The sequence below is a fragment of the Carcharodon carcharias genome, chromosome 38, assembly GCF_017639515.1.
Source record: "Carcharodon carcharias isolate sCarCar2 chromosome 38, sCarCar2.pri, whole genome shotgun sequence".
Lineage (NCBI taxonomy): Eukaryota > Metazoa > Chordata > Chondrichthyes > Lamniformes > Lamnidae > Carcharodon > Carcharodon carcharias.
Genome location: NC_054504.1, coordinates 2,820,504 through 2,846,861, shown reverse-complemented (window position 1 = coordinate 2,846,861; position 26,358 = coordinate 2,820,504). Strand labels below are relative to the sequence as shown.

General features: G+C 56.6%; 1 protein-coding gene across 1 annotated transcript in view; it reads left to right on the top strand.

Annotated features, from left to right (window-relative positions):
- LOC121273050 (rab GTPase-binding effector protein 2-like) overlaps nt 1-25,734 on the top strand; it is an 86,519-nt gene extending 60,785 nt beyond the window's left edge. Inside the window, 6 exon segments of the mRNA XM_041180001.1 lie at nt 4,853-4,984; nt 5,099-5,153; nt 7,466-7,521; nt 9,637-9,735; nt 10,474-10,590; nt 25,567-25,734. Coding sequence (XP_041035935.1) covers nt 4,853-4,984; nt 5,099-5,153; nt 7,466-7,521; nt 9,637-9,735; nt 10,474-10,590; nt 25,567-25,686 — 579 coding nt within the window. The 3' untranslated portion in view covers nt 25,687-25,734.
- The last annotated feature ends 624 nt before the right edge of the window (nt 25,735-26,358 follow it).

The window sequence follows — 26,358 nt, the reverse complement described above, 5'->3', positions numbered from 1 at the left end:
AACTAATCCCACTGTCCCACTCTCAGCCCATAGCCCTGTATCAACCCCCAAACTAATCCCACTGCCCCGTTCTCTCCCCATAGCCCTGTATCAATCCCCAAACTAATCCCACTGCCCCACTCTCTCCCCATAGCCCTGTATCAATTCCCAAACTAATCCCACTGCCGCGCTCTGTCCCTATAGCCCTGTATCAATCCCCAAACTAATCCCACTACCCCGCTCTCTCCCTATAGCCCTGTATCAATCCCCAAACTAATACCACTTTCCTGCTCTCTCCTCATAGCCCTGTATCAATCCAACATCTAATCCCACTGCTCCGCTTTCTCCCCATAGCCCTGTATCAATACCCAAACTAATCCCACTGCTCCGCTCTCTCACCGTAGCCCTGTATCAATCCCAAAACTAATCCCACTGCCCCACTCTCTCCACATAGCCCTGTATCAATCCCCAAACTAATCCCACTGCACCACTCTCTCCCCCATGGCCCTGTATCAATCCCAAAACTAATCCCACTGCTCCGCTCTCTCACCGTAGCCCTGTATCAATACCCAAACTAATCACACTACCCCGCTCTCTCCCCATAGCCCTGTATCAATCCCCAAACTAATCCCACTGTCCCGCTCTCTCCCCATAGCCCTGTATCAATCCCCAAACTAATCCCACTGCTCCGCTCTCTCACCGTAGCCCTGTATCAATCCCCAAACTAATCACACTACCTCGCTCTCTCCCCATAGCCCTGTATCAATCCCAAACTAATCCCATTGCCCCACTCTCTCCCCATAGCCCTGTATCAAACCCCAAACTAATCCCACTGCCTCACTCTCTCCCCATAGCCTTGTATCAATCCCCAAACTAATCCCACTGCCCCACTCTCTCCCCCATAGCCCTGTATCAATCCCCAAACTAATCCCACTGCCCCGCTCTCTCCCCATAGCCCTGTATCAATCCCCAAACTAATCCCACTGCCCCGCTCTCTCCCCATAGCCCTGTATCAATCCCCAAACTAATCCCACTGCCCCGCTTTCTCCCCCATAGCCCTGTATCAATCCCAAAACTAATCCCACTGCCCCGCTCTCTCCCCATAGCCCTGTATCAATCCCCAAACCAATCCCACTACCCCGCTCTCTCCCCCATAGCCCTGTATGAATCCCGATCTAATCCCACTGCCCCACTCTCTCACCGTAGCCCTGTATCAATCCCCAAACTAATCCCACTCTCCCACTCTCACCCCATAGCCCTGTATCAATCCCCAAGCTAATCCAACTGCCCCACTCTCTCCCCCATAGCCCAGTATCAATCCCCAAACTAATCCCACTGTCCCGCTCTCTCCCCATAGCCCTGTATCAATCCACAAACTAATCCCACTGTCCCGCTCTCTCCCCATAGCCCTGTATCAATCCCCAAACTAATCCCACTGCCCCGCTTTCTCCCCCATAGCCCTGTATCAATCCCCAAACTAATCCCACTGCCCCGCTCTCTCCCCATAGCCCTGTATCAATCCCCAAACCAATCCCACTACCCCGCTCTCTCCCCCATAGCCCTGTATCAATACCGAACTAATCCCACTGCTCCGCTATCTCACCGTAGCCCTGTATCAATCCCCAAACTAATCCCACTGTCCCGCTCTCGTCCCATAGCCCTGTATCCATCCCCAAACTAATCCCACTGTCCCGCTCTCGCCCTATAGCCCTGTATCCATCCCCAAACTAATCCCACTGCCCCGCTCTCTCCACATAGCCCTGTATCAACCCCCAAACTAGTCCCACTGTCCCACTCTCACCCCATAGCCCTGTATCAATCCCCAAACTAATCCCACTGCCCCGCTCTCTCCCCATAGCCCTGTATCAATCTCCAAACTAATCGCCCTGCCCCACTCTCTCCCCATAGCCCTGTATCAATCCCCAAACTAATCCCACTGCCCCGCTGTCTCTCCATAGTCCTGTATCAATCCCAAACTAATCCCACTGCTCCGCTCTCTCACCGTAGCCCTGTATCAATCCCCAAACTAATCCCACTGCCCCGCTCTCTCCCCATAGCCCTGTATCAATCCCCAAACTAATCATACTGCCCCGCTCTCTCCCCATAGCCCTGTATCAATCCCCAAACTAATCCCACTGCCCCGCTCTCTCCCCATAGCCCTGTATCAATCCCCAAACCAATCCCACTACCCCGCTCTCTCCCCCATAGCCCTGTATCAATCCCCAAACTAATCCCACTGCCCCGCTCTCTCCCCATAGCCCTGTATCAATCCCCAAACCAATCCCACTACCCCGCTCTCTCCCCCATAGCCCTGTATCAATACCGAACTAATCCCACTGCTCCGCTATCTCACCGTAGCCCTGTATCAATCCCCAAACTAATCCCACTGTCCCGCTCTCGCCCCATAGCCCTGTATCCATCCCCAAACTAATCCCACTGTCCCGCTCTCGCCCTATAGCCCTGTATCCATCCCCAAACTAATCCCACTGCCCCGCTCTCTCCACATAGCCCTGTATCAACCCCCAAACTAGTCCCACTGTCCCACTCTCACCCCATAGCCCTGTATCAATCCCCAAACTAATCCCACTGCCCCGCTCTCTCCCCATAGCCCTGTATCAATCCCCAAACTAATCCCACTGCCCCGCTGTCTCTCCATAGTCCTGTATCAATCCCAAACTAATCCCACTGCTCCGCTCTCTCACCGTAGCCCTGTATCAATCCCCAAACTAATCACACTACCCCGCTCTCTCCCCATAGCCCTGTATCAATCCCCAAACTAATCCCACTGTCCCGCTCTCTCCCCATAGCCCTGTATCAATCCCCAAACTAATCCCACTGCCCCGCTCTCTCCCCATAGTCCTGTATCAATCCCGAAACTAATCCCACTGCCCCGCTCTCTCCCCATAGCCCTGTATCAATCCCCAAACTAATCCCACTGCCCGCTTTCTCCCCCATAGCCCTGTATCAATCCCCAAACTAATCCCACTGCCCCGCTCTTCCCCATAGCCCTGTATCAATCCCCAAAACAATCCCACTACCCCGCTCTCTCCCCCATAGCTCTGTATCAATCCCGAACTAATCGCACTGCTCCGCTATCTCACCGTAGCCCTGTATCAATCCCCAAACTAATCCCACTGTCCCGCTCTCGCCCCATAGCCATGTATCCATCCCCAAACTATTCCCACTGCCCCGCTCTCTCCCCATAGCCCTGTATCAATCCCCAAACTAATCCCACTGCCCCGCTCTCTCCCCATAGCCCTGTATCAATCCCCAAATTAATCCCACTGTCCCACTCTCACCCCATAGCCCTGTATCAATCCCCAAACTAATCCCACTGTCCCACTCTCACCCATAGCCCTGTATCAACCCCCAAACTAATCCCACTGCCCCGCTCTCTCCCCATAGCCCTGTATCATTCCCCAAACTAATCCCACTGCCCCACTCTCTCCCCATAGCCCTGTATCAATCCCAAAACTAATCCCACTGCCCCACTCTCTCCACATAGCCCTGTATCAATCCCCAAACTAATCCCACTGCCGCGCTCTCTCCCTATAGCCCTGTATCAATCCCCAAACTAATACCACTCTCCTGCTCTCTCCTCATAGCCCTGTATCAATCCAACATCTAATCACACTGCTCCGCTTTCTCCCCATAGCCCTGTATCAATACCCAAACTAATCCCACTGCTCCGCTCTCTCACCGTAGCCCTGTATCAATCCCAAAACTAATCCCACTGCCCCACTCTCTCCACATAGCCCTGTATCAACCCCCAAACTAATCCCACTGCCTCACCCTCTCCCCATAGCCCTGTATCAATCCCCAAACTAATCCCACTGCACCGCTCTCTCCCCCATAGCCCTGTATCAATCTTCAAACTAATCGCCCTGCCCCACTCTCTCCCCATAGCCCTGTATCAATCCCCAAACTAATCCCACTGCCCCGCTGTCTCTCCATAGTCCTGTATCAATCCCAAACTAATCCCACTGCTCCGCTGTCACACCGTAGCCCTGTATCAATCCCCAAACTAATCCCACTCTCCCACTCTCACCGCATAGCCCTGTATCAATCCCCAAGCTAATCCCACTGCCCCGCTCTCTCCCCCATAGCCCTGTATCAATCCCCAAACTAATCCCACTGTCCCACTCTCTCCCCATAGCCCTGTATCAACCCCCAAACTAATCCCACTTCCCCGTTCTCTCCACATAGCCGTGTATCAACCCCCAAACTAATCCCACTGCCTCACTCTCTCCCCATAGCCCTGTATCAATCCCCAAACTAATCCCACTGCCCCACTCTCTCCCCAATAGCCCTGTATCAATCCCCAAACTAATCCCACTGTCCCACTCTCACCCCATAGCCCTGTATCAATCCCCAAACTAATCCCACTGCCTCGCTCTCTCCCCATAGCCCTGTATCAATCCCCAAACTAATCCCACTGCACCGCACTCTCCCCATAGCCCTGTATCAATCCCCAAACTAATCCCACTGTCCCACTCTCTCCCCATAGCCCTGTATCAATCCCCAAACTAATCCCACTGTCCCACTCTGTCCCCATAGCCCTGTATCAATCCCGAAACTAATCCCACTGCCCCGCTCTCTCCCCATAGTCCTGTATCAATCCCCATATTAATCCCACTGTCCCACTCTCTCCATAGCCCTATTTCAATTCTCAAACTAATCCCACTGCACCACTCTCTCCCCATATCCCCGTACCAATCCCCGAACTAATTCCACTGCCCCGCTCTCTCCCCATAGCCCTGTATCAATCCCCAAACCAATCCCACTACCCCGCTCTCTCCCTATACCCCTGTATCGATCATGGCTGGGCCTCTCCCTGCCATACTTACTCTGTCCGCTGTGTGTCCAACCGCAGGCGCAGCTGATGGGAACGCACAAGGTGCTGTGCGGTCGAATGCAGCATCTGCTGATGGAGAACCAGAAGCTGAAGACCCTTCACGGCCCCCCGACTCCGGTTGAGGTCCCCCAGACGTCTGTCTCCGGCCAGGTAGGGTCTCATGTTGACCAGCTCCTGCAGCACCTGCCCAGACCACCCCTCACCCCGCCACACACGGTTTGCTCACTCTCTCTCTCTCTCTCTCTCTCTCCTGCATCACCGCAGGTTACCCAAGACTCACCCTCGCAGAGTGGGCGTCCAGAAGAGAATGTCCACATCGGTAAGGCTCCCCTCCCACCATTTTAAGCCAAATGTCGGCAAGCACTGATCAGGTTTAACCTCCTGCAGCCTCTCCCCCCTCCCTATCTCTTTAAGCTCCTCCAGCCCCCTACACCACTCCCTATCTCTGTAACCTCCTCCAGCCCCCTACACCACTCCCTATCTCTGTAACCTCCTCCAGCCCCTACAACCCTCCCTATCTCTGTAACCTCCTCCAGCCGCTACACCCCTCCCTATTTCTGTAACCTCCTCCAGCCCCTACACCCCTCCCTATCTCTGTAACCTCCTGCCCTTACACCACTCCCTATCTCTGTAACCTCCTCCTGCCCCTACACCACTCCCTATCTCTGTAACCTCCTCCAGCCCCTAAAACCCTCCCTATCTCTGTAACCTCCTCCAGCCCCTACAACCCTCCCTATCTCTGTAACCTCCTCCAGCTGCTACACCGCTCCCTATTTCTGTAACCTCCTCCAGCCCCTACACCCTCCCGATCTCTGTAACCTCCTCCAGCCGCTACACCCCTCCCTATTTCTGTAACCTCCTCCAGCCCCTACACCCTCCCTATCTCTGTAACCTCCTCCAGCCGCTACACCCCTCCCTATTTCTGTAACCTCCTCCAGCCCCTACACCCTCCCTATCTCTGTAACCTCCTCCAGCCGCTACACCCCTCCCTATCTCTGTAACCTCCTCCAGCCCCTACACCCTCCCTATCTCTGTAACCTCCTCCACCCCCTAGAACACTCCCTATCTCTGTAACCTCCTCCACCCCCTACAACACTCCCTATCTCTGTAACCTCCTCCAGGCCCTACAACCCTCCCTATCTCTGTAACCTCCTCCAGCCCCTACAACCATCCCTATCTCCGTAACCTCCTCCAGCCCCTACAACCCTCACAATCTCTGTAACCCTCTCCAGCCCCCTACAACCCTCCCTATCTCTGTAACCTCCTTCAGCCCCTACAACTCTCCCTATCTCTGTAACCTCCTCCAGCCCCCTACACCCCTCCCTATCTCTGTAACCTCCTCCAGCCCCTACAACCCTCCCTATTTCTGTAACCTCCTCCAGCCCCTACACTCCTCCCTATCTCTGTAACCTCCTCCAGCCCCTACAACCCTCCCTATCTCTGTAACCTCCTCCAGCCCCTACAACCCTCCCTATCTCTGTAACCTCCTCCAGCCCCTACAACCCTCACAATCTCTGTAACCTCCTCCAGCCCCTACAACCCTCCCTATCTCTGTAACCTCCTCCAGCCCCTACACTCCTCCCTATCTCTGTAACCTCCTCCAGCCCCTACAACCCTCCCTATCTCTGTAACCTCCTCCAGCCCCTACAACCCTCCCTATCTCTGTAACCTCCTCCAGCCCCTACAACCCTCACAATCTCTGTAACCTCCTCCAGTCCCTACAACCCTCCCTATTTCTGTAACCTCCTCCAGCCCCTAAAACCCTCCCTATCTCTGTAACCTCCTCCAGCCCCCTACACCCCTCCCTATCTCTGTAACCTCCTCCAGCCCCTACAACCCTCCCTATCTCTGTAACCTCCTCCAGCCCCTACACCGCTCCCTATCTCTGTAAACTCCTCCAGCCCCTACAACCCTCCCTATCTCTGTAACCTCCTCCAGTCTCTACACCCCTCCCTATCTCTGTAACCTCCTCCAGCCCCTACAAACCTCCCTATCTCTGTAACCTCCTCCAGCCCCTACAACCCTCCCTATCTGTGTAACCTCCTCCAGCCCCTACACTCCTCCCTATCTCTGTAACCTCCTCCAACCTCTACAACCCTCCCTATCTCTGTAACCTCCTCCGGCCCCTATAAGCCTCCCTATCTCTGTAACCTCCTCCACCCCCTATAAGCCTCCCTATTGCTGTAACCTCCTACAGCCCCTACACCCATCCCTATCTCTGTAACCTCCTACAGCCCCTACACCCATCCCTATCTCTGTAATCTCCTCCAGCCCCTACACCCCTCCCTATCTCTGTAACCTCCTCCAGCCTCTACAATCCTCCCTATCGCTGTAACCTCCTCTAGCCCGTACAATCCTCCCTATCTCTGTAACCTCCTCCAGCCCCTACAACCCTCCCTATCTCTGTAACCTCCTCCAGCCCCTATACTCCTCCCTATCTCTGTAACCTCCTCCAACCTCTACAACCCTCCCTATCTCTGTAAACTCCTCCAGCCCCTACACCCCTCCCTATCTTTGTAACCTCCTCCTACGGCCAGTTGCAGTTGATCAAGTATCCCTGATGTAAGACGGAGCTGGGTTTGAAGTTAAAGGTGCCCTGCTGACTCTCTCTTTCTCTCTCCCCTCCTCCAGCTGGCGAACTCACACTGGCACCAGCGGCCGAATCCTCTCATGTGAGGAACAGCGAGGTGAGTGATCGGCGCCAGGCAACGGGACGCTCCCGGTAAAATGGCATCGGCTCCAGGAGCTTGAAGAGGCCATTCGGCCCCTCAAGGTGTCCCCCGCCCTTAATCAAGCCTGTGGCTGACCTCCTCCCTCAACTCCACCTTAATCCAGCCTGTGGCTGATCTTCTCCCTCAACTCCACCTTAATCCAGCCTGTGGCTGATCATCCACCTCAACTCCACCTTAATGCAGCCTGTGGCTGATCATCCACCTCAACTCCACCTTAATCCAGCCTGTGGCTGATCTTCTCCCTCAACTCCACCTTAATCCAGCCTGTGGCTGATCATCCACCTCAACTCCACCTTAATCCAGCCTGTGGCTGATCATCCATGTCAACTCCACCTTAATCCAGCCTGTGGCTGATCTTCCCCCTCAACTCCACCTTAATCCAGCCTCTGGCTGATCATCCACCTCAACTCCACCTTAATCCAGCCTGTGGCTGATCTTCCCCCTCAACTCCGCCTTAATCCAGCCTGTGGATGATCATCCACCTCAACTCCACCTTAATCCAGCCTGTGGCTGATCATCCACCTCAACTCCACCTTAATCCAGCCTGTGGCTGATCATCCACCTCAACGTCACCTTAATCCAGCCTGTGGCTGATCATCCACCTCAACTCCACCTTAATCCAGCCTGTGGCTGATCATCCACCTCAACTCCACTTTAATCCAGCCTGTGGCTGATCTTCCCCCTCAACTCCACCTTAATCCAGCCTGTGGCTGATCTTCTCCCTCAACTCCACCTTAATCCAGCCTGTGGCTGATCATCCACCTCAACTCCACCTTAATCCAGCCTGTGGCTGATCTTCTCCCTCAACTCCACCTTAATCCAGCCTGTGGCTGATCTCCAAACCCTACTCCACCTTAATCCAGCCTGCGGCTGATCTCCAAACCCTACTCCACCTCCCCGCACTCTCCCCGTCTCTCCTGACCTCTTCAGCGTCCATAAGATCTCTCGATCCGATCCGACGACAGAGTATCTCTGGGACAGAGACGTCTGAAGCCTTCTTTTCGCCAAGCGTGGCTGGGTTTCTCCCTCTCCCGGCCTCTCGGGTGTTTGAGCTGCAGACGCTCGGCTCCTTCCCCAACCCTTCCAGCGATCGCTTTCAGTCCCTGCCCTCCCAGTTATTGCCCACTCTGCTGACGAGCATCCACATCCCAGCCCGAGTCTCCCCGTTAAATCCTCGTGTCCTGTTTTCACGCTCACCGGCCCATTTCGCCGACCATGTCACATCTCTGTAACACGATGAGACAGGTTCACGTTTTCACACAATCTCCACCTCTCTCTCTTTGTCCCTCTCCCTCCCCCGCTCTCTCTCTCTCCCTCTCTCTCTCTCTCTCTCTGTCTCTCTCTCTCTCTCTCTCCCTCTCTCTCTCTCTCTGTCTCTCTCTCTTTCTGTCTTTTTCTCTCTCTGTATCTCTCCCCCTCTCTCTCTGTCTGTCCAATGACTGTCTCTCTCTCTCTCTGTCTGTCTCTTTCTCTCTCTCCCTCTCTCTGTCTCTGTCTCTCTCTCTCTCTCTCCTCTCTGTCTGTCTTTTTCTCTCTCTTTGTATCTCTCCCCCTCTCTGTTTGTCCCTTGTCTGTCTCTCTCTCTCCCTCTCTCTGTCTCTCTCTCTCTCTGTCTCTTTCACTCTCTCTCTCTCTCTGTCTCTTTCTCTCTGCCTCTGTCTCTCTCTCTCTCTCTCTGTCCCTCTTTCTGTCTCCCACTCTCTGCCTCCCTCTCTCTCACTCTCCTTCTCTCTCTCTCTTTCCCCCACTCTCTGTCCCACATGTCTCTCTACCTCTCTCTCTCTGCCTGTCTCTGACTCACTTGCTCCATCTGTCTGTCTCTGCCTATCTCTCGGTCCCTGTATCTCTCTCTGCCTCTCTTTCTCTTTCTCTCTCTCTGCCTCTCTCTCTCTCTCTCGCTCTCTCTTTTTCTCTATCTCTCTCTCTGTTTCTCCCTGTCTCCCTGACACACTCTCTGTTTTTCTGTCTCTTTTGCTGTGGTCACTTTCTCCCTCTTTCTCCATCTCTCTCTCTCTTTCTCTCTCCCTCTCCCTCCCTCACACTCTCTCGCTCCCGCCCCCTTTTCCACAGCTCCTAACCGGTCTGCAGGAGAAAACGGCAAAGGTGGCGACACTACACACCCTGTGTAACCAGCAACGACTGGAGCTGCAGGCTCGGATGGAGGAGAGGGTGAGTGTACTGAGGGAGAGCCACACTGTCGGAGGGTCAGTGCTGAGGGAGAGCCGCACTGTCGGAGGGTCAGTGCTGAAGGAGAGCCGCACTGTCGGAGGGTCAGTGCTGAGGGAGAGCCGCACTGTCGGAGGGTCAGTGCTGAGGGAGCGCCGCACTGTCGGAGGGTCAGTGCTGAGGGAGCGCCGCACTGTCGGAGGGTCAGTGCTGAGGGAGAGCCGCACTGTCGGAGGGTCAGTGCTGAGGGAGAGCCGCACTGTCGGAGGGTCAGTGCTGAGGGAGAGCCGCACTGTCGGAGGGTCAGTGCTGAGGGAGCGCCGCACTGTCGGAGGGTCAGTGCTGAGGGAGAGCCGCACTGTCGGAGGGTCAGTGCTGAGGGAGTGCCGCACTGTCGGAGGGTCAGTGCTGAGGGAGCGCCGCACTGTCGGAGGGTCTGTGCTGAGGGAGAGCCGCACTGTGGGAGGGTCAGTGCTGAGGGAGTGCCGCACTGTCGGAGGGTCAGTGCTGAGGGAGAGCCGCACTGTGGGAGGGTCAGTGCTGAGGGAGAGCCGCACTGTCGGAGGGTCAGTGCTGAGGGAGAGCCGCACTGTCGGAGGGTCAGTGCTGAGGGAGAGCCGCACTGTCGGAGGGTCAGTGCTAGGGGAGCATCGCACTGTCGGAGGGTCAGTGCTGAGGGAGAGCCGCACTGTCGGAGGGTCAGTATTGTGCTGAATTACCCTTCCCTTTGACATCTTGCAGGCAGACTTGATGGTGAAGTTACAGGAAGAAAAGGCAAAAGGTCAGAGGTTGCAGATCGAGTTGGACACCAGTGAACAAGTGCAGAAAGATTTCGTGAAACTCTCCCAGGCACTGCAGGTTAGTGTTCACAAACCACCCTCATACCCTTCCTCCAGGGAGCTGAATGGCCTCCTCCTGTTCCTGTGTAACAGGCTCGAGAGGGGCTGACTGGCCTCCTCCTGTTCCTGTGTAACAGGCTGGAGAGGGGCTGAATGGTTCTCCTCCTGTTCCTGTGTAACAGGCTGGAGAGGGGCTGAATGGTTCTCCTCCTGTTCCTGTGTAACAGGCTGGAGAGGGGCTGAATGGTTCTCCTCCTGTTCCTGTGTAACAGGCTCGAGGAGAGGGGCTGAATGGTCTCCTCCTGTTCCTGTGTAACAGGCTGGAGAGGGGCTGAATGGTCTCCACCTGTTCCTGTGTAACAGGCTGGATAGGGGCTGAATGGTCTCCTCCTGTTTCTGTGTAACAGGCTGGAGAGGGGCTGAATGGCCTCATCCTGTTCCAGAGAGAGGGGCTGAATGGAGTCTCCTCCTGTTCCAGAGAGAGAGAGAGGGGCTGAATGGTGTCTCCTCCTGTTCCAGAGAGAGAGAGAGGGGCTGAATGGTCTCCTCCTGTTCCAGAGAGAGGGGCTGAATGGTCTCCTCCTGTTCCAGAGAGAGAGAGAGGGGCTGAATGGGGTCTCCTCCTGTTCCAGAGAGAGATAGAGAGGGGCTGAATGGGGTCTCCTCCTGTTCCGGAGAGAGAGAGAGGGGCTGACTGGTCTCCTCCTGTTCCGCAGAGAGAGAAAGAGAGAGGGGCTGAATGGCCTCCGCCTGTTCCAGAGAGAGAGAGAGGGAGGGGCTGAATGGCCTCCTCCTGTTCCAGAGAGAGAGAGAGAGAGGGGCTGAATGGGGTCTCCTCCTGTTCAGGAGAGAGAGAGAGGGGCTGAATGGTCTCCTCCTGTTCCAGAGAGAGAGAGAGAGAGGGGCTGAATGGCCTCCTCCTGTTCCAGAGAGAGAGAGAGAGAGAGGGGCTGAATGGTCTCCTCCTGTTCCAGAGAGAGAGAGGGGCTGAATGGGGTCTCCTCCTGTTCCGGAGAGAGGAGCTGAATGGGGTCTCCTCCTGTTCCAGAGAGAGAGAAAGAGAGAGGGGCTGAATGGTCTCCTCCTGTTCCAGAGAGAGAGAGGGGTTGAATGGTCTCCTCCTGTTCCAGAGAGAGAGAGAGAGAGAGAGAGGGTCTGAATGGCCTCCTCCTGTTCCAGAGAGAGAGAGAGAGAGAGGGGCTGAATGGTCTCCTCCTGTTCCAGAGAGAGAGAGAGAGAGAGGGGCTGAATGGTCTCCTCCTGTTCCAGAGAGAGAGAGAGGGGCTGAATGGGGTCTCCTCCTGTCCCAGAGAGAGATAGAGTGAAAGGGGCTGAATGGCCTCCTCCTGTTCCGGAGAGAGAGAGAAAGAGAGAGAGGGGCTGAATGGCCTCCTCCTGTTCCGGAGAGAGTGAGAGAGGGGCTGAATGGCCTCCTCCTGTTCCGGAGAGAGAGAGAGAGGGGCTGAATGGCCTCCTCCTGTTCCGGAGAGAGAGAGGGGGGCTGAATGGCCTCCTCCTGTTCCGGAGAGAGAGAGAGGGGCTGAATGGGGTCTCCTCCTGTTCCGGAGAGAGAGAGAGAGAGAGAGGGGCTGAATGGCCTCCTCCTGTTCCAGAGAGAGGGAGAGAGGGGCTGAATGGTCTCCTCCTGTTCCAGAGAGAGAGAGAGGGGCTGAATGGCCTCCTCCTGTTCCAGAGAGAGGGAGAGAGGGGCTGAATGGTGTCCTCCCGTTCCGGAGAGAGAGAGGGAGAGAGAGGGGCTCAATGGGGTCTCCTCCTGTTCCGCAGAGAGAGAGAGAGAGAGAGGGGCTGAATGGGGTCTCCTCCTGTTCCGGAGAGAGAGAGAGGGGCTGAATGGTCTCCTCCTGTTCCGGAGAGAGAGAGAGAGAGAGGGGCTGAATGGGGTCTCCTCCTGTTCCGGAGAGAGAGAGAGGGGCTGAATGGTCTCCTCCTGTTCCGGAGAGAGAGAGAGAGAGAGGGGCTGAATGGTCTCCTCCTGTTCCAGAGAGAGAGAGAGAGAGGGGCTGAATGGTCTCCTCCTGTTCGAGAGAGAGAGAGAGAGAGAGGTGCTGAATGGTCTCCTCCTGTTCTGGAGAGAGAGAGAGAGAGGGGCTGAATGGGGTCTCCTCCTGTTCCAGAGAGACAGACAGAGAGAGGGGCTGAATGGTCTCCTCCTGTTCCAGAGAGCGAGAGAGAGAGAGGGGCTGAATGGGGTCTCCTCCTGTTCCAGAGAGAGAGAGAGGGGCTGAATGGGGTCTCCTCCTGTCCCAGAGAGAGATAGAGTGAAAGGGGCTGAATGGCCTCCTCCTGTTCCGGAGAGAGAGAGAAAGAGAGAGAGGGGCTGAATGGCCTCCTCCTGTTCCGGAGAGAGAGAGAGAGGGGCTGAATGGCCTCCTCCTGTTCCGGAGAGAGAGAGAGGGGCTGACTGGTCTCCTCCTGTTCCGGAGAGAGAGAGAGAGGGGCTGAATGGTCTCCTCCTGTTCTGGAGAGAGAGAGAGAGAGGGGCTGAATGGGGTCTCCTCCTGTTCCAGAGAGAGAGACAGAGAGAGGGGCTGAATGGTCTCCTCCTGTTCCAGAGAGAGAGAGAGAGAGAGGGGCTGAATGGTCTTCTCCTGTTCCGGAGAGAGAGAGAGGGGCTGACTGGTCTCCTCCTGTTCCAAAGAGAGAGAGAGAGAGTTGGGCTGAATGGTCTCCTCCTGTTCTGGAGAGAGAGAGAGAGAGGGGCTGAATGGGGTCTCCTCCTGTTCCAGAGAGAGAGACAGAGAGAGGGGCTGAATGGTCTCCTCCTGTTCCAGAGAGAGAGAGAGAGGGGCTGAATGGGGTCTCCTCCTGTCCCAGAGAGAGATAGAGTGAAAGGGGCTGAATGGCCTCCTCCTGTTCCGGAGAGAGAGAGAAAGAGAGAGAGGGGCTGAATGGCCTCTTCCTGTTCCGGAGAGAGAGAGAGAGAGGGGCTGAATGGCCTCCTCCTGTTCCGGAGAGAGAGAGGGGGGCTGAATGGGGTCTCCTCCTGTTCCGGAGAGAGAGAGAGAGAGAGGGGCTGAATGGCCTCCTCCTGTTCCAGAGAGAGGGAGAGAGGGGCTGAATGGTGTCCTCCTGTTCCGGAGAGAGAGAGGGAGAGAGAGGGGCTCAATGGGGTCTCCTCCTGTTCCGCAGAGAGAGAGAGAGGGGCTGAATGGTCTCCTCCTGTTCCGGAGAGAGAGAGAGAGGTTGAATGGCCTCCTCCTGTTCCAGAGAGAGAGAGAGAGAGAGAGGGGCTGAATGGGGTCTCCTCCTGTTCCAGAGAGAGAGAGAGAGAGGGGCTGAATGGGGTCTCCTCCTGTTCCAGAGAGAGAGAGAGGGGCTGAATGGTCTCCTCCTGTTCCAGAGAGAGAGAGAGGGGCTGAATGGGGTCTCCTCCTGTTCCAGAGAGAGAGAGAGAGAGAGAGGGGCTGAATGGTCTCCTCCTGTTCCAGAGAGAGAGAGAGGGGCTGAATGGGGTCTCCTCCTGTTCCAGAGAGAGAGACAGAGAGAGGGGCTGAATGGTCTCCTCCTGTTCCAGAGAGAGAGAGAGAGAGAGAGAGGGGCTGAATGGTCTCCTCCTGTCCCAGAGAGAGATAGAGTGAAAGGGGCTGAATGGCCTCCTCCTGTTCCGGAGAGAGAGAGAAAGAGAGAGAGGGGCTGAATGGCCTCCTCCTGTTCCGGAGAGAGAGAGAGAGGGGCTGAATGGCCTCCTCCTGTTCCGGAGAGAGAGAGAAAGAGAGAGAGGGGCTGAATGGGGTCTCCTCCTGTTCCAGAGAGAGAGAGGAAGAGGGGCTGAATGGCCTCCTCCTGTTCCAGAGAGAGAGAGAGGGGCTGAATGGTCTCCTCCTGTTCCAGAGAGAGAGAGAGGGGCTGAATGGTCTCCTCCTGTTCCAGAGAGAGAGAGAGAGGGGCTGAATGGGGTCTCCTCCTGTTCCAGAGAGAGAGAGAGAGAGAGGGGCTGAATGGCCTCCTCCTGTTCCAGAGAGAGAGAGAGGGGCTGAATGGGGTCTCCTCCTGTTCCAGAGAGAGAGAGAGGGGCTGAATGGTCTCCTCATGTTCCCAAGAGAGAGAGAGAGAGAGGGGCTGAATGGCCCCCTCCTGTTCCAGAGAGAGAGAGAGAGAGGGGCTGAATGGGGTCTCCTCCTGTTCCAGAGAGGGAGAGAGGGGCTGAATGGCCTCCTCCTGTTCCAGAGAGAGAGCGAGAGGGGCTGAATGGCCTCCTCCTGTTCCAGAGAGAGAGAGAGAGGGGCTGAATGGCCTCCTCCTGTTCCAGAGAGAGAGAGAGGGGCTGAATGGGGTCTCCTGCTGTTCCAGAGAGAGAGAGAGGGGCTGAATGGCCTCCTCCTGTTCAGAGAGAGAGAGAGAGAGGGGCTGAATGGTCTCCTCCTGTTCCAGAGGGAGAGAGAGGGGCTGAATGGGGTCTCCTGCTGTTCCAGAGTGAGAGAGAGAGAGAGGGGCTGAATGGTCTCCTCCTGTTCCAGAGAGAGAGAGAGGGGCTGAATGGCCTCCTCCTGTTCCGGAGAGAGAGAGAGGGAGGGGCTCAATGGGGTCTCCTCCTGTTCCGCAGAGAGAGAGAGGGGCTGAATGGTCTCCTCCTGTTCCGGAGAGAGAGAGAGGGGCTGAATGGGGTCTCCTCCTGTTCCGGAGAGAGAGAGAGAGAGATGGGCTGAATGGCCCCCTCCTGTTCCAGAGAGAGAGAGAGAGAGGGGCTGAATGGGGTCTCCTCCTGTTCCAGAGAGGGAGAGAGGGGCTGAATGGCCTCCTCCTGTTCCAGAGAGAGAGCGAGAGGGGCTGAATGGCCTCCTCCTGTTCCAGAGAGAGAGAGAGAGGGGCTGAATGGCCTCCTCCTGTTCCAGAGTGAGAGAGAGGGGCTGAATGGGGTCTCCTGCTGTTCCAGAGAGAGAGAGAGGGGCTGAATGGCCTCCTCCTGTTCAGAGAGAGAGAGAGAGAGGGGCTGAATGGTCTCCTCCTGTTCCAGAGAGAGAGAGAGGGGCTGAATGGGGTCTCCTGCTGTTCCAGAGTGAGAGAGAGAGGGAGGGGCTCAATGGGGTCTCCTCCTGTTCCGCAGAGAGAGAGAGGGGCTGAATGGTCTCCTCCTGTTCCGGAGAGAGAGAGAGGGGCTGAATGGGGTCTCCTCCTGTTCCGGAGAGAGAGAGAGAGAGAGGGGCTGAATGGTCTCCTCCTGTTCCGGAGAGAGAGTGAGAGAGGGGCTGAATGGCCTCTCCCTGTTCCAGAGAGAGAGAGAGAGAGAGGGGGGCTGAATGGTCTCCTCCTGTTCCGGAGAGAGAGAGAGGGGCTGAATGGGGTCTCCTCCTGTTCCAGAGAGAGAGAGAGAGAGAGAGGGGCTGAATGGTCTCCTCCTGTTCGGAGAGAGAGAGAGAGAGAGGGGCTGAATGGGGTCTCCTCCTGTTCCAGAGAGAGAGAGAGGGGCTGAATGGTCTCCTCCTGTTCCAGAGAGAGAGAGAGAGAGGGGCTGAATGGTCTCCTCCTGTTCCAGAGAGAGAGAGAGAGGGGCTGAATGGTCTCCTCCTGTTCCAGAGAGAGAGAGAGAGAGAGAGGGGCTGAATGGGGTCTCCTCCTGTTCCAGAGAGAGAGAGGGGCTGAATGGTCTCCTCCTGTTCCGGAGAGAGAGAGAGAGAGGGGCTGAATGGGGTCTCCTCCTGTTCCAGAGAGAGAGAGAGAGAGGGGCTGAATGGTCTCCTCCTGTTCCAGAGAGAGAGAGAGAGAGGGGCTGAATGGGGTCTCCTGCTGTTCCAGAGAGAGAGAGAGGGGCTGAATGGCCTCCTCCTGTTCAGAGAGAGAGAGAGAGGGGCTGAATGGTCTCCTCCTGTTCCAGAGAGAGAGAGAGGGGCTGAATGGGGTCTCCTGCTGTTCCAGAGTGAGAGAGAGAGAGAGGGGCTGAATGGTCTCCTCCTGTTCCAGAGAGAGAGAGAGGGGCTGAATGGCCTCCTCCTGTTCCGGAGAGAGAGAGAGGGAGGGGCTCAATGGGGTCTCCTCCTGTTCCGCAGAGAGAGAGAGGGGCTGAATGGTCTCCTCCTGTTCCGGAGAGAGAGAGAGGGGCTGAATGGGGTCTCCTCCTGTTCCGGAGAGAGAGAGAGAGAGAGAGGGGCTGAATGGTCTCCTCCTGTTCCGGAGAGAGAGTGAGAGAGGGGCTGAATGGCCTCTCCCTGTTCCAGAGAGAGAGAGAGAGAGAGGGGGGCTGAATGGTCTCCTCCTGTTCCGGAGAGAGATAGAGGGGCTGAATGGGGTCTCCTCCTGTTCCAGAGAGAGAGAGAGAGAGAGAGGGGCTGAATGGTCTCCTCCTGTTCCGGAGAGAGAGAGAGAGCGAGGGGCTGAATGGGGTCTCCTCCTGTTCCAGAGAGAGAGAGAGGGGCTGAATGGTCTCCTCCTGTTCCAGAGAGAGAGAGAGAGAGGGGCTGAATGGTCTCCTCCTGTTCCAGAGAGAGAGAGAGAGGGGCTGAATGGTCTCCTCCTGTTCCAGAGAGAGAGAGAGAGAGAGAGGGGCTGAATGGGGTCTCCTCCTGTTCCAGAGAGAGAGAGGGGCTGAATGGTCTCCTCCTGTTCCGGAGAGAGAGAGAGAGAGGGGCTGAATGGGGTCTCCTCCTGTTCCAGAGAGAGAGAGAGAGAGGGGCTGAATGGTCTCCTCCTGTTCCAGAGAGAGAGAGAGAGAGGGGCTGAATTGGGTCTCCTCTTCCAGAGAGAGAGAGAGAGAGGGGCTGAATGGCCTCCTCCTGTTCCAGAGAGAGAGAGAGAGGGGGGGGCTGAATGGGGTCTCCTCCTGTTCCAGAGAGAGAGAGAGAGGGGCTGAATGGCCTCCTCCTGTTCCAAAGAGAGAGAGAGAGGGGCTGAATGGTGTCTCCTCCTCTTCCAGAGAGAGAGAGGGGCTGAATGGGGTCTCCTCCTGTCCCAGAGAGAGATAGAGTGAAAGGGGCTGAATGGCCTCCTCCTGTTCCAGAGAGAGAGAGAAAGAGAGAGAGAGGGGCTGAATGGCCTCCTCCTGTTCCGAGAGAGAGAGAGAGGGGCTCAATGGCCTCCTCCTGTTCCGGAGAGAGAGAGGGAGAGAGAGGGGCTCAATGGGGTCTCCTCCTGTTCCGCAGAGAGAGAGAGAGGGGCTGAGTGGTCTCCTCCTGTTCCAGAGAGAGGGAGAGAGAGAGGGGCTGAATGGGGTCTCCTGTTCAGAGAGAGAGAGAGAGAGAGGGGCTGAATGGTCTCCTCCTGTTCCAGAGAGAGAGAGAGGGGCTGAATGGTCTCCTCCTGTTCCAGAGAGAGAGAGAGAGAGGGGCTGAATGGGGTCTCCTCCTGTTCCAGAGAGAGAGAGAGAGGGGCTGAATGGTCTCCTCCTGTTCCAGAGAGAGAGAGAGGGAGGGGCTCAATGGGGTCTCCTCCTGTTCCGCAGAGAGAGAGAGAGGGGCTGAATGGTCTCCTCCTGTTGCAGAGAGAGAGAGAGAGGGGCTGAATGGGGTCTCCTCCTGTTCCAGAGAGGGAGAGAGAGAGGGGCTGAATGGGGTCTCCTCCTGTTCCAGAGAGAGAGAGAGAGAGGGGCTGAATGGTCTCCTCCTGTTCCAGAGAGAGAGAGAGAGAGAGGGGCTGAATGGTCTCCTCCTGTTCCAGAGAGAGAGAGAGGGGCTGAATGGGGTCTCCTCCTGTTCCAGATAGAGAGAGAGAGAGGGGCTGAATGGTCTCCTCCTGTTCCAGAGAGAGAGAGAGAGAGAGAGGGGCTGAATGGTCTCCTGCTGTTCCAGAGAGAGAGAGAAGGGCTGAATGGGGTCTCTTCCTGTTCCAGAGAGAGAGAGGGGCTGAATGGCCTCCTCCTGTTCCAGAGAGAGAGAGAGAGGGGCTGAATGGTGTCTCCTCCTCTTCCAGAGAGAGAGAGGGGCTGAATGGGGTCTCCTCCTGTCCCAGAGAGAGATAGAGTGAAAGGGGCTGAATGGCCTCCTCCTGTTCCGGAGAGAGAGAGAAAGAGAGAGAGAGGGGCTGAATGGCCTCCTCCTGTTCCGAGAGAGAGAGAGAGGGGCTGAATGGCCTCCTCCTGTTCCGGAGAGAGAGAGGGAGAGAGAGGGGCTCAATGGGGTCTCCTCCTGTTCCAGAGAGAGAGAGAGAGAGAGGGGCTGAATGGGGTCTCCTCCTGTTCAGAGAGAGAGAGAGAGAGAGGGGCTGAATGGTCTCCTCCTGTTCCAGAGAGAGAGAGAGGGGCTGAATGGTCTCCTCCTGTTCCAGAGAGAGAGAGAGAGAGGGGCTGAATGGGGTCTCCTCCTGTTCCAGAGAGAGAGAGAGGGGCTGAATGGTCTCCTCCTGTTCCAGAGAGAGAGAGAGGGAGGGGCTCAATGGGGTCTCCTCCTGTTCCGCAGAGAGAGAGAGAGGGGCTGAATGGTCTCCTCCTGTTGCAGAGAGAGAGAGAGAGGGGCTGAATGGGGTCTCCTCCTGTTCCAGAGAGGGAGAGAGAGAGGGGCTGAATGGGGTCTCCTCCTGTTCCAGAGAGAGAGAGAGAGAGGGGCTGAATGGTCTCCTCCTGTTCCAGAGAGAGAGAGAGAGAGAGGGGCTGAATGGTCTCCTCCTGTTCCAGAGAGAGAGAGAGGGGCTGAATGGGGTCTCCTCCTGTTCCAGATAGAGAGAGAGAGAGGGGCTGAATGGTCTCCTGCTGTTCCAGAGAGAGAGAGAGAGAGAGGGGCTGAATGATCTCCTGCTGTTCCAGAGAGAGAGAGAGAGAGGGTCTGAATGGTCTCCTCCTGTTCCGGAGAGAGAGAGAGAGAGAGGCTGAATGGTCTCCTCCTGTTCCAGAGAGAGAGAGAGGGTCTGAATGGTCTCCTCCTGTTCCGGAGAGAGAGAGAGAGCGAGAGGGGCTGAATGGGGTCTCCTCCTGTTCCAGAGGGAGAGAGAGGGGCTGAATGGTCTTCTCCTGTTCCAGAGAGAGAGAGAGGGGCTGAATGGTCTCCTCCTGTTCCAGAGAGAGAGAGAGGGGCTGAATGGGGTCTCCTCCTGTTCCAGAGAGAGAGAGAGAGAGAGGGGCTGAATGGTCTCCTCCTGTTCCAGAGAGAGAGAGAGAGAGAGGGGCTGAATGGGGTCTCCTCCTGTTCCAGAGAGAGAGAGTGAGAGAGGGGCTGAATGGCCTCCTCCTGTTCCGGAGAGAGAGAGAGAGGGGCTGAATGGTCTCCTCCTGTTCCTGACAGAGAGAGAGGGGCTGAATGGCCTCCTCCTGTTCCGGAGAGAGAGAGAGAGAGGGGCTGAATGGGGTCTCCTCCTGTTCCAGAGAGAGAGTGAGAGAGGGGCTGAATGGGGTCTCCTCCTGTTCCAGAGAGAGAGAGAGAGGGGCTGAATGGTCTCCTGCTGTTCCGGAGAGAGAGAGAGAGAGAGAGGGGCTGAATGGTCTCCTCCTGTTCCAGAGAGAGAGAGAGAGAGAGAGGGGCTGAATGGGGTCTCCTCTTGTTCCAGAGAGAGAGAGAAGGGCTGAATGGGGTCTCTTCCTGTTCCAGAGAGAGAGAGGGGCTGAATGGGGTCTCCTCCTGTTCCAGAGAGAGAGAGAGAGGGGCTGAATGCTCTCCTCCTGTTCCAGAGAGAGAGAGAGAGAGGGGCTGAATGGTCTCCTCCTGTTCCGGAGAGAGAGAGGGGCTGAATGGGGTCTCCTCCTGTTCCAGAGAGAGAGAGTGAGAGAGGGTCTGAATGGCCTCCTCCTGTTCCAGAGAGAGAGAGAGAGAGGGGGGCTGAATGGTCTCCTCCTGTTCCAGAGAGAGAGAGAGAGAGAGGGGCTGAATGGGGTCTCCTCCTGTTCCGGAGAGAGAGTGAGAGAGGGGCTGAATGGTCCCCTCCTGTTCCAGAGAGAGAGAGAGAGAGAGGGTCTGAATGGCCTCCTCCTGTTCCGGAGAGAGAGAGAGAGAGGGGCTGAATGGGGTCTCCTCCTGTTCCGGAGAGAGAGTGAGAGAGGGGCTGAATGGCCTCCCCCTGTTCCAGAGAGAGAGAGAGGGGCTGAATGGCCTCCTCCTGTTCCGGAGAGAGAGTGAGAGAGGGGCTGAATGGTCTCCCCCTGTTCCAGAGAGAGAGAGAGGGGCTGAATGGCCTCCTCCTGTTCCAGAGAGAGAGAGGGGGCTGAATGGGGTCTCCTCCTATTCCGGGGAGAGTGAGAGCGTCTGAATGGGGTCTCCTCCTGTCCCCGAGAGAGAGTGAGAGAGGTGCTGAATCGTCTCCTCCTGTTCCAGAGAGAGAGAGAGAGAGGGGGGCTGAATGGGGTCTCCTCCTGTTCCGGAGAGAGAGTGAGAGAGGGGCTGAATGGCCTCCCCCTGTTCCGGAGAGAGAGAGAGAGGGGCTGAATGGTCTCCTGCTGTTCCAGAGAGAGAGAGAGAGAGAGAGGGGCTGAATGGTCTCCTCCTGTTCCAGAGAGAGAGAGAGAGAGGGGCTGAATGGGGTCTCCTCCTGTTCCAGAGAGAGAGAGAGAGAGAGAGGGGCTGAATGGTCTCCTCCTGTTCCAGAGAGAGAGAGAGAGAGAGAGGGGCTGAATGGGGCCTCCCCCTGTTCCAGAGAGAGAGAGAGAGAGGGGCTGAATGGGGTCTCCTGCTGTTCCAGAGAGAGAGAGAGAGAGAGAGGGGCTGAATGGTCTCCTCCTGTTCCAGAGAGAGAGAGAGAGAGAGAGAGGGGCTGAATGGGGTCTCCTCCTGTTCCAGAGAGAGAGAGAGGGGCTGAATGGTCTCCTCCTGTTCCGGAGAGAGAGAGAGAGGGGCTGAACGGTGTCCTCCTGTTCCGGAGAGAGAGAGATAGAGAGAGGGGCTGAATGGGGTCTCCTCCTGTTCCAGAGAGAGAGAGAGAGAGGGGCTGAATGGGGTCTCCTGCTGTTCCAGAGAGAGAGAGAGAGAGGGGCTGAATGGGGTCTCCTCCTGTTCCAGAGAGAGAGAGAGAGAGGGGCTGAATGGGGTCTCCTGCTGTTCCAGAGAGAGAGAGAGAGAGAGGGGCTGAATGGTCTCCTCCTGTTCCAGAGAGAGAGAGAGAGAGAGGGGGGCTGAATGGGGTCTCCTCCTGTTCCAGAGAGAGAGAGAGGGGCTGAATGGTCTCCTCCTGTTCCGGAGAGAGAGAGAGAGGGGCTGAATGGTCTCTTCCTGTTCCAGAGAGAGAGAGAGAGGGGCTGAATGGCCTCCTCCTGTTCCGGAGAGAGAGTGAGAGAGGGGCTGAATGGTCTCCCCCTGTTCCAGAGAGAGAGAGAGGGGCTGAATGGCCTCCTCCTGTTCCAGAGAGAGAGAGGGGGCTGAATGGGGTCTCCTCCTATTCCGGGGAGAGTGAGAGCGTCTGAATGGGGTCTCCTCCTGTCCCCGAGAGAGAGTGAGAGAGGTGCTGAATCGTCTCCTCCTGTTCCAGAGAGAGAGAGAGAGAGGGGGGCTGAATGGGGTCTCCTCCTGTTCCGGAGAGAGAGTGAGAGAGGGGCTGAATGGCCTCCCCCTGTTCTGGAGAGAGAGAGAGAGGGGCTGAATGGTCTCCTGCTGTTCCAGAGAGAGAGAGAGAGAGGGGCTGAATGGTCTCCTCCTGTCCCCGAGAGAGAGTGAGAGAGAGGGGCTGAATCGTCTCCTCCTGTACCAGAGAGAGAGAGAGAGAGGGGCTGAATGGCCTCCCCCTGTTCTGGAGAGAGAGAGAGAGGGGCTGAATGGTCTCCTGCTGTTCCAGAGAGAGAGAGAGAGAGGGGCTGAATGGTCTCCTCCTGTCCCCGAGAGAGAGTGAGAGAGGTGCTGAATCGTCTCCTCCTGTTCCAGAGAGAGAGAGAGAGAGGGGGGCTGAATGGGGTCTCCTCCTGTTCCAGAGAGAGAGTGAGAGAGGGGCTGAATGGGGTCTCCTCCTGTTCCAGAGAGAGAGAGAGAGGGGCTGAATGGTCTCCTGCTGTTCCGGAGAGAGAGAGAGAGAGAGAGGGGCTGAATGGTCTCCTCCTGTTCCAGAGAGAGAGAGAGAGAGAGAGGGGCTGAATGGGGTCTCCTCTTGTTCCAGAGAGAGAGAGAAGGGCTGAATGGGGTCTCTTCCTGTTCCAGAGAGAGAGAGGGGCTGAATGGGGTCTCCTCCTGTTCCAGAGAGAGAGAGAGAGGGGCTGAATGCTCTCCTCCTGTTCCAGAGAGAGAGAGAGAGAGGGGCTGAATGGTCTCCTCCTGTTCCGGAGAGAGAGAGGGGCTGAATGGGGTCTCCTCCTGTTCCAGAGAGAGAGAGTGAGAGAGGGTCTGAATGGCCTCCTCCTGTTCCAGAGAGAGAGAGAGAGAGGGGGGCTGAATGGTCTCCTCCTGTTCCAGAGAGAGAGAGAGAGAGAGGGGCTGAATGGGGTCTCCTCCTGTTCCGGAGAGAGAGTGAGAGAGGGGCTGAATGGTCCCCTCCTGTTCCAGAGAGAGAGAGAGAGAGAGGGTCTGAATGGCCTCCTCCTGTTCCGGAGAGAGAGAGAGAGAGGGGCTGAATGGGGTCTCCTCCTGTTCCGGAGAGAGAGTGAGAGAGGGGCTGAATGGCCTCCCCCTGTTCCAGAGAGAGAGAGAGGGGCTGAATGGCCTCCTCCTGTTCCGGAGAGAGAGTGAGAGAGGGGCTGAATGGTCTCCCCCTGTTCCAGAGAGAGAGAGAGGGGCTGAATGGCCTCCTCCTGTTCCAGAGAGAGAGAGGGGGCTGAATGGGGTCTCCTCCTATTCCGGGGAGAGTGAGAGCGTCTGAATGGGGTCTCCTCCTGTCCCCGAGAGAGAGTGAGAGAGGTGCTGAATCGTCTCCTCCTGTTCCAGAGAGAGAGAGAGAGAGGGGGGCTGAATGGGGTCTCCTCCTGTTCCGGAGAGAGAGTGAGAGAGGGGCTGAATGGCCTCCCCCTGTTCCGGAGAGAGAGAGAGAGGGGCTGAATGGTCTCCTGCTGTTCCAGAGAGAGAGAGAGAGAGAGAGGGGCTGAATGGTCTCCTCCTGTTCCAGAGAGAGAGAGAGAGAGGGGCTGAATGGGGTCTCCTCCTGTTCCAGAGAGAGAGAGAGAGAGAGAGGGGCTGAATGGTCTCCTCCTGTTCCAGAGAGAGAGAGAGAGAGAGAGGGGCTGAATGGGGCCTCCCCCTGTTCCAGAGAGAGAGAGAGAGAGGGGCTGAATGGGGTCTCCTGCTGTTCCAGAGAGAGAGAGAGAGAGAGAGGGGCTGAATGGTCTCCTCCTGTTCCAGAGAGAGAGAGAGAGAGAGAGAGGGGCTGAATGGGGTCTCCTCCTGTTCCAGAGAGAGAGAGAGGGGCTGAATGGTCTCCTCCTGTTCCGGAGAGAGAGAGAGAGGGGCTGAATGGTGTCCTCCTGTTCCGGAGAGAGAGAGATAGAGAGAGGGGCTGAATGGGGTCTCCTCCTGTTCCAGAGAGAGAGAGAGAGAGGGGCTGAATGGGGTCTCCTGCTGTTCCAGAGAGAGAGAGAGAGAGGGGCTGAATGGGGTCTCCTCCTGTTCCAGAGAGAGAGAGAGAGAGGGGCTGAATGGGGTCTCCTGCTGTTCCAGAGAGAGAGAGAGAGAGAGGGGCTGAATGGTCTCCTCCTGTTCCAGAGAGAGAGAGAGAGAGAGGGGGGCTGAATGGGGTCTCCTCCTGTTCCAGAGAGAGAGAGAGGGGCTGAATGGTCTCCTCCTGTTCCGGAGAGAGAGAGAGAGGGGCTGAATGGTCTCTTCCTGTTCCAGAGAGAGAGAGAGAGGGGCTGAATGGCCTCCTCCTGTTCCGGAGAGAGAGTGAGAGAGGGGCTGAATGGTCTCCCCCTGTTCCAGAGAGAGAGAGAGGGGCTGAATGGCCTCCTCCTGTTCCAGAGAGAGAGAGGGGGCTGAATGGGGTCTCCTCCTATTCCGGGGAGAGTGAGAGCGTCTGAATGGGGTCTCCTCCTGTCCCCGAGAGAGAGTGAGAGAGGTGCTGAATCGTCTCCTCCTGTTCCAGAGAGAGAGAGAGAGAGGGGGGCTGAATGGGGTCTCCTCCTGTTCCGGAGAGAGAGTGAGAGAGGGGCTGAATGGCCTCCCCCTGTTCTGGAGAGAGAGAGAGAGGGGCTGAATGGTCTCCTGCTGTTCCAGAGAGAGAGAGAGAGAGGGGCTGAATGGTCTCCTCCTGTCCCCGAGAGAGAGTGAGAGAGAGGGGCTGAATCGTCTCCTCCTGTTCCAGAGAGAGAGAGAGAGAGGGGCTGAATGGCCTCCCCCTGTTCTGGAGAGAGAGAGAGAGGGGCTGAATGGTCTCCTGCTGTTCCAGAGAGAGAGAGAGAGAGGGGCTGAATGGTCTCCTCCTGTTCCAGAGAGAGAGAGAGAGAGGGGGGCTGAATGGGGTCTCCTCCTGTTCCAGAGAGAGAGAGAGAGAGAGGGGCTGAATGGGGTCCTCCTGTTCCAGAGAGAGAGAGAGAGAGAGGGGCTGAATGGTCTCCTCCTGTTCCAGAGAGAGAGAGAGAGAGGGGCTGAATGGTCTCCTCCTGTTCCAGAGAGAGAGAGAGAGAGAGGGGCTGAATGGTCTCCTCCTGTTCCAGAGAGAGAGAGAGAGAGAGGGGCTGAATGGTCTCCTCCTGTTCCAGAGAGAGAGAGAGAGAGAGGGGCTGAATGGTCTCCTCCTGTTCCAGAGAGAGAGAGAGAGAGGGGCTGAATGGGGTCTCCTCCTGTTCCAGAGAGAGAGAGAGAGAGAGGGGCTGAATGGGGTCTCCTCCTGTTCCAGAGAGAGAGAGAGGGGCTGAATGGTCTCCTCCTGTTCCGGAGAGAGAGAGAGAGAGAGGGGCTGAATGGTCTCCTCCTGTTGCAGAGAGAGAGAGAGAGAGAGGGGCTGAATGGGGTCTCCTCCTGTTGCAGAGAGAGAGAGGGGCTGAATGGGGTCTCCTCCTGTTCCAGAGAGAGAGAGAGAGGGGCTGAATGGTCTCCTCCTGTTGCAGAGAGAGAGAGAGAGAGAGGGGCTGAATGGGGTCTCCTCCTGTTGCAGAGAGAGAGAGAGAGAGAGGGGCTGAATGGGGCCTCCTCCTGATGGATTACCCCCCACCTCCATGCTGACTCTGGGATTGTGTTGTGTTTCCCCCCCCAAACCCCACATTCCCTCCCGACTGCAGGTCAGACTCGAGCAGATCAGACAGGCCGACTCCATCGAGGCAATTCGGCTCATCCTGGACTCTGTCACCAACCTCAAGGACGCCAGCCAACTGCGTGGACCCTGGGACCAAGGCTCCTGACCCCCTCACTCCAGAGGAACCCCCCCAACCCGACCCCTTAACCCCGTACCCACCCCCCCCCCCCCCCACCCCCCCAGGTCACTGCCCTGTTCCGAATGTCCACACCTGCTGGTGCCCAGACTGCACTGTGACCATCGTATTAGTCTAAAGCTCGCACTGGACCCTTTTAAGGGAGGATTGTTACACAATATTTCACATTCTCTCTCTCTCTCTCTCTCTCTGCCCCACTTTCTCTTTCTCTCCCACTCCCCCCCCTCCATCTCTCTTCCTCTGTCTATGTCACTCCCTCTCTCTCTCTCTCTGTCTCCTGTTTTTCTCCTTTTTTCTCTGTCTGTCTCTCTCACTTTCTCTGCTTTTTGCAGTCTCTCTGCTTCTCCCTCTGACTGTCTCTCTCTCTCTCTCTCTGTCTTTCTGTCTCTCACTCTCTCTCTCTGTTCATCTCTCTCTCTTTCTGCCTGGCCTTCTCTCTCTGTCTCCCTCTCTGTCTCTCTCTGTCTCTCTCAGTCTCTGTCCCACTCTGTCTCTCTGTCTCTCTCTCTCTCTGTCTCTCTGTCTCTCTCTCTCTGACTCTCTCTGTCTCTCTCTCTCAATCTCTGTCCCACTCTCTCTGTCTCTCTCTCTCTCTGCCTCTGTCTCTCTGACTCTCTCTCTTTTCTCTCTCTGCCTCTGTCT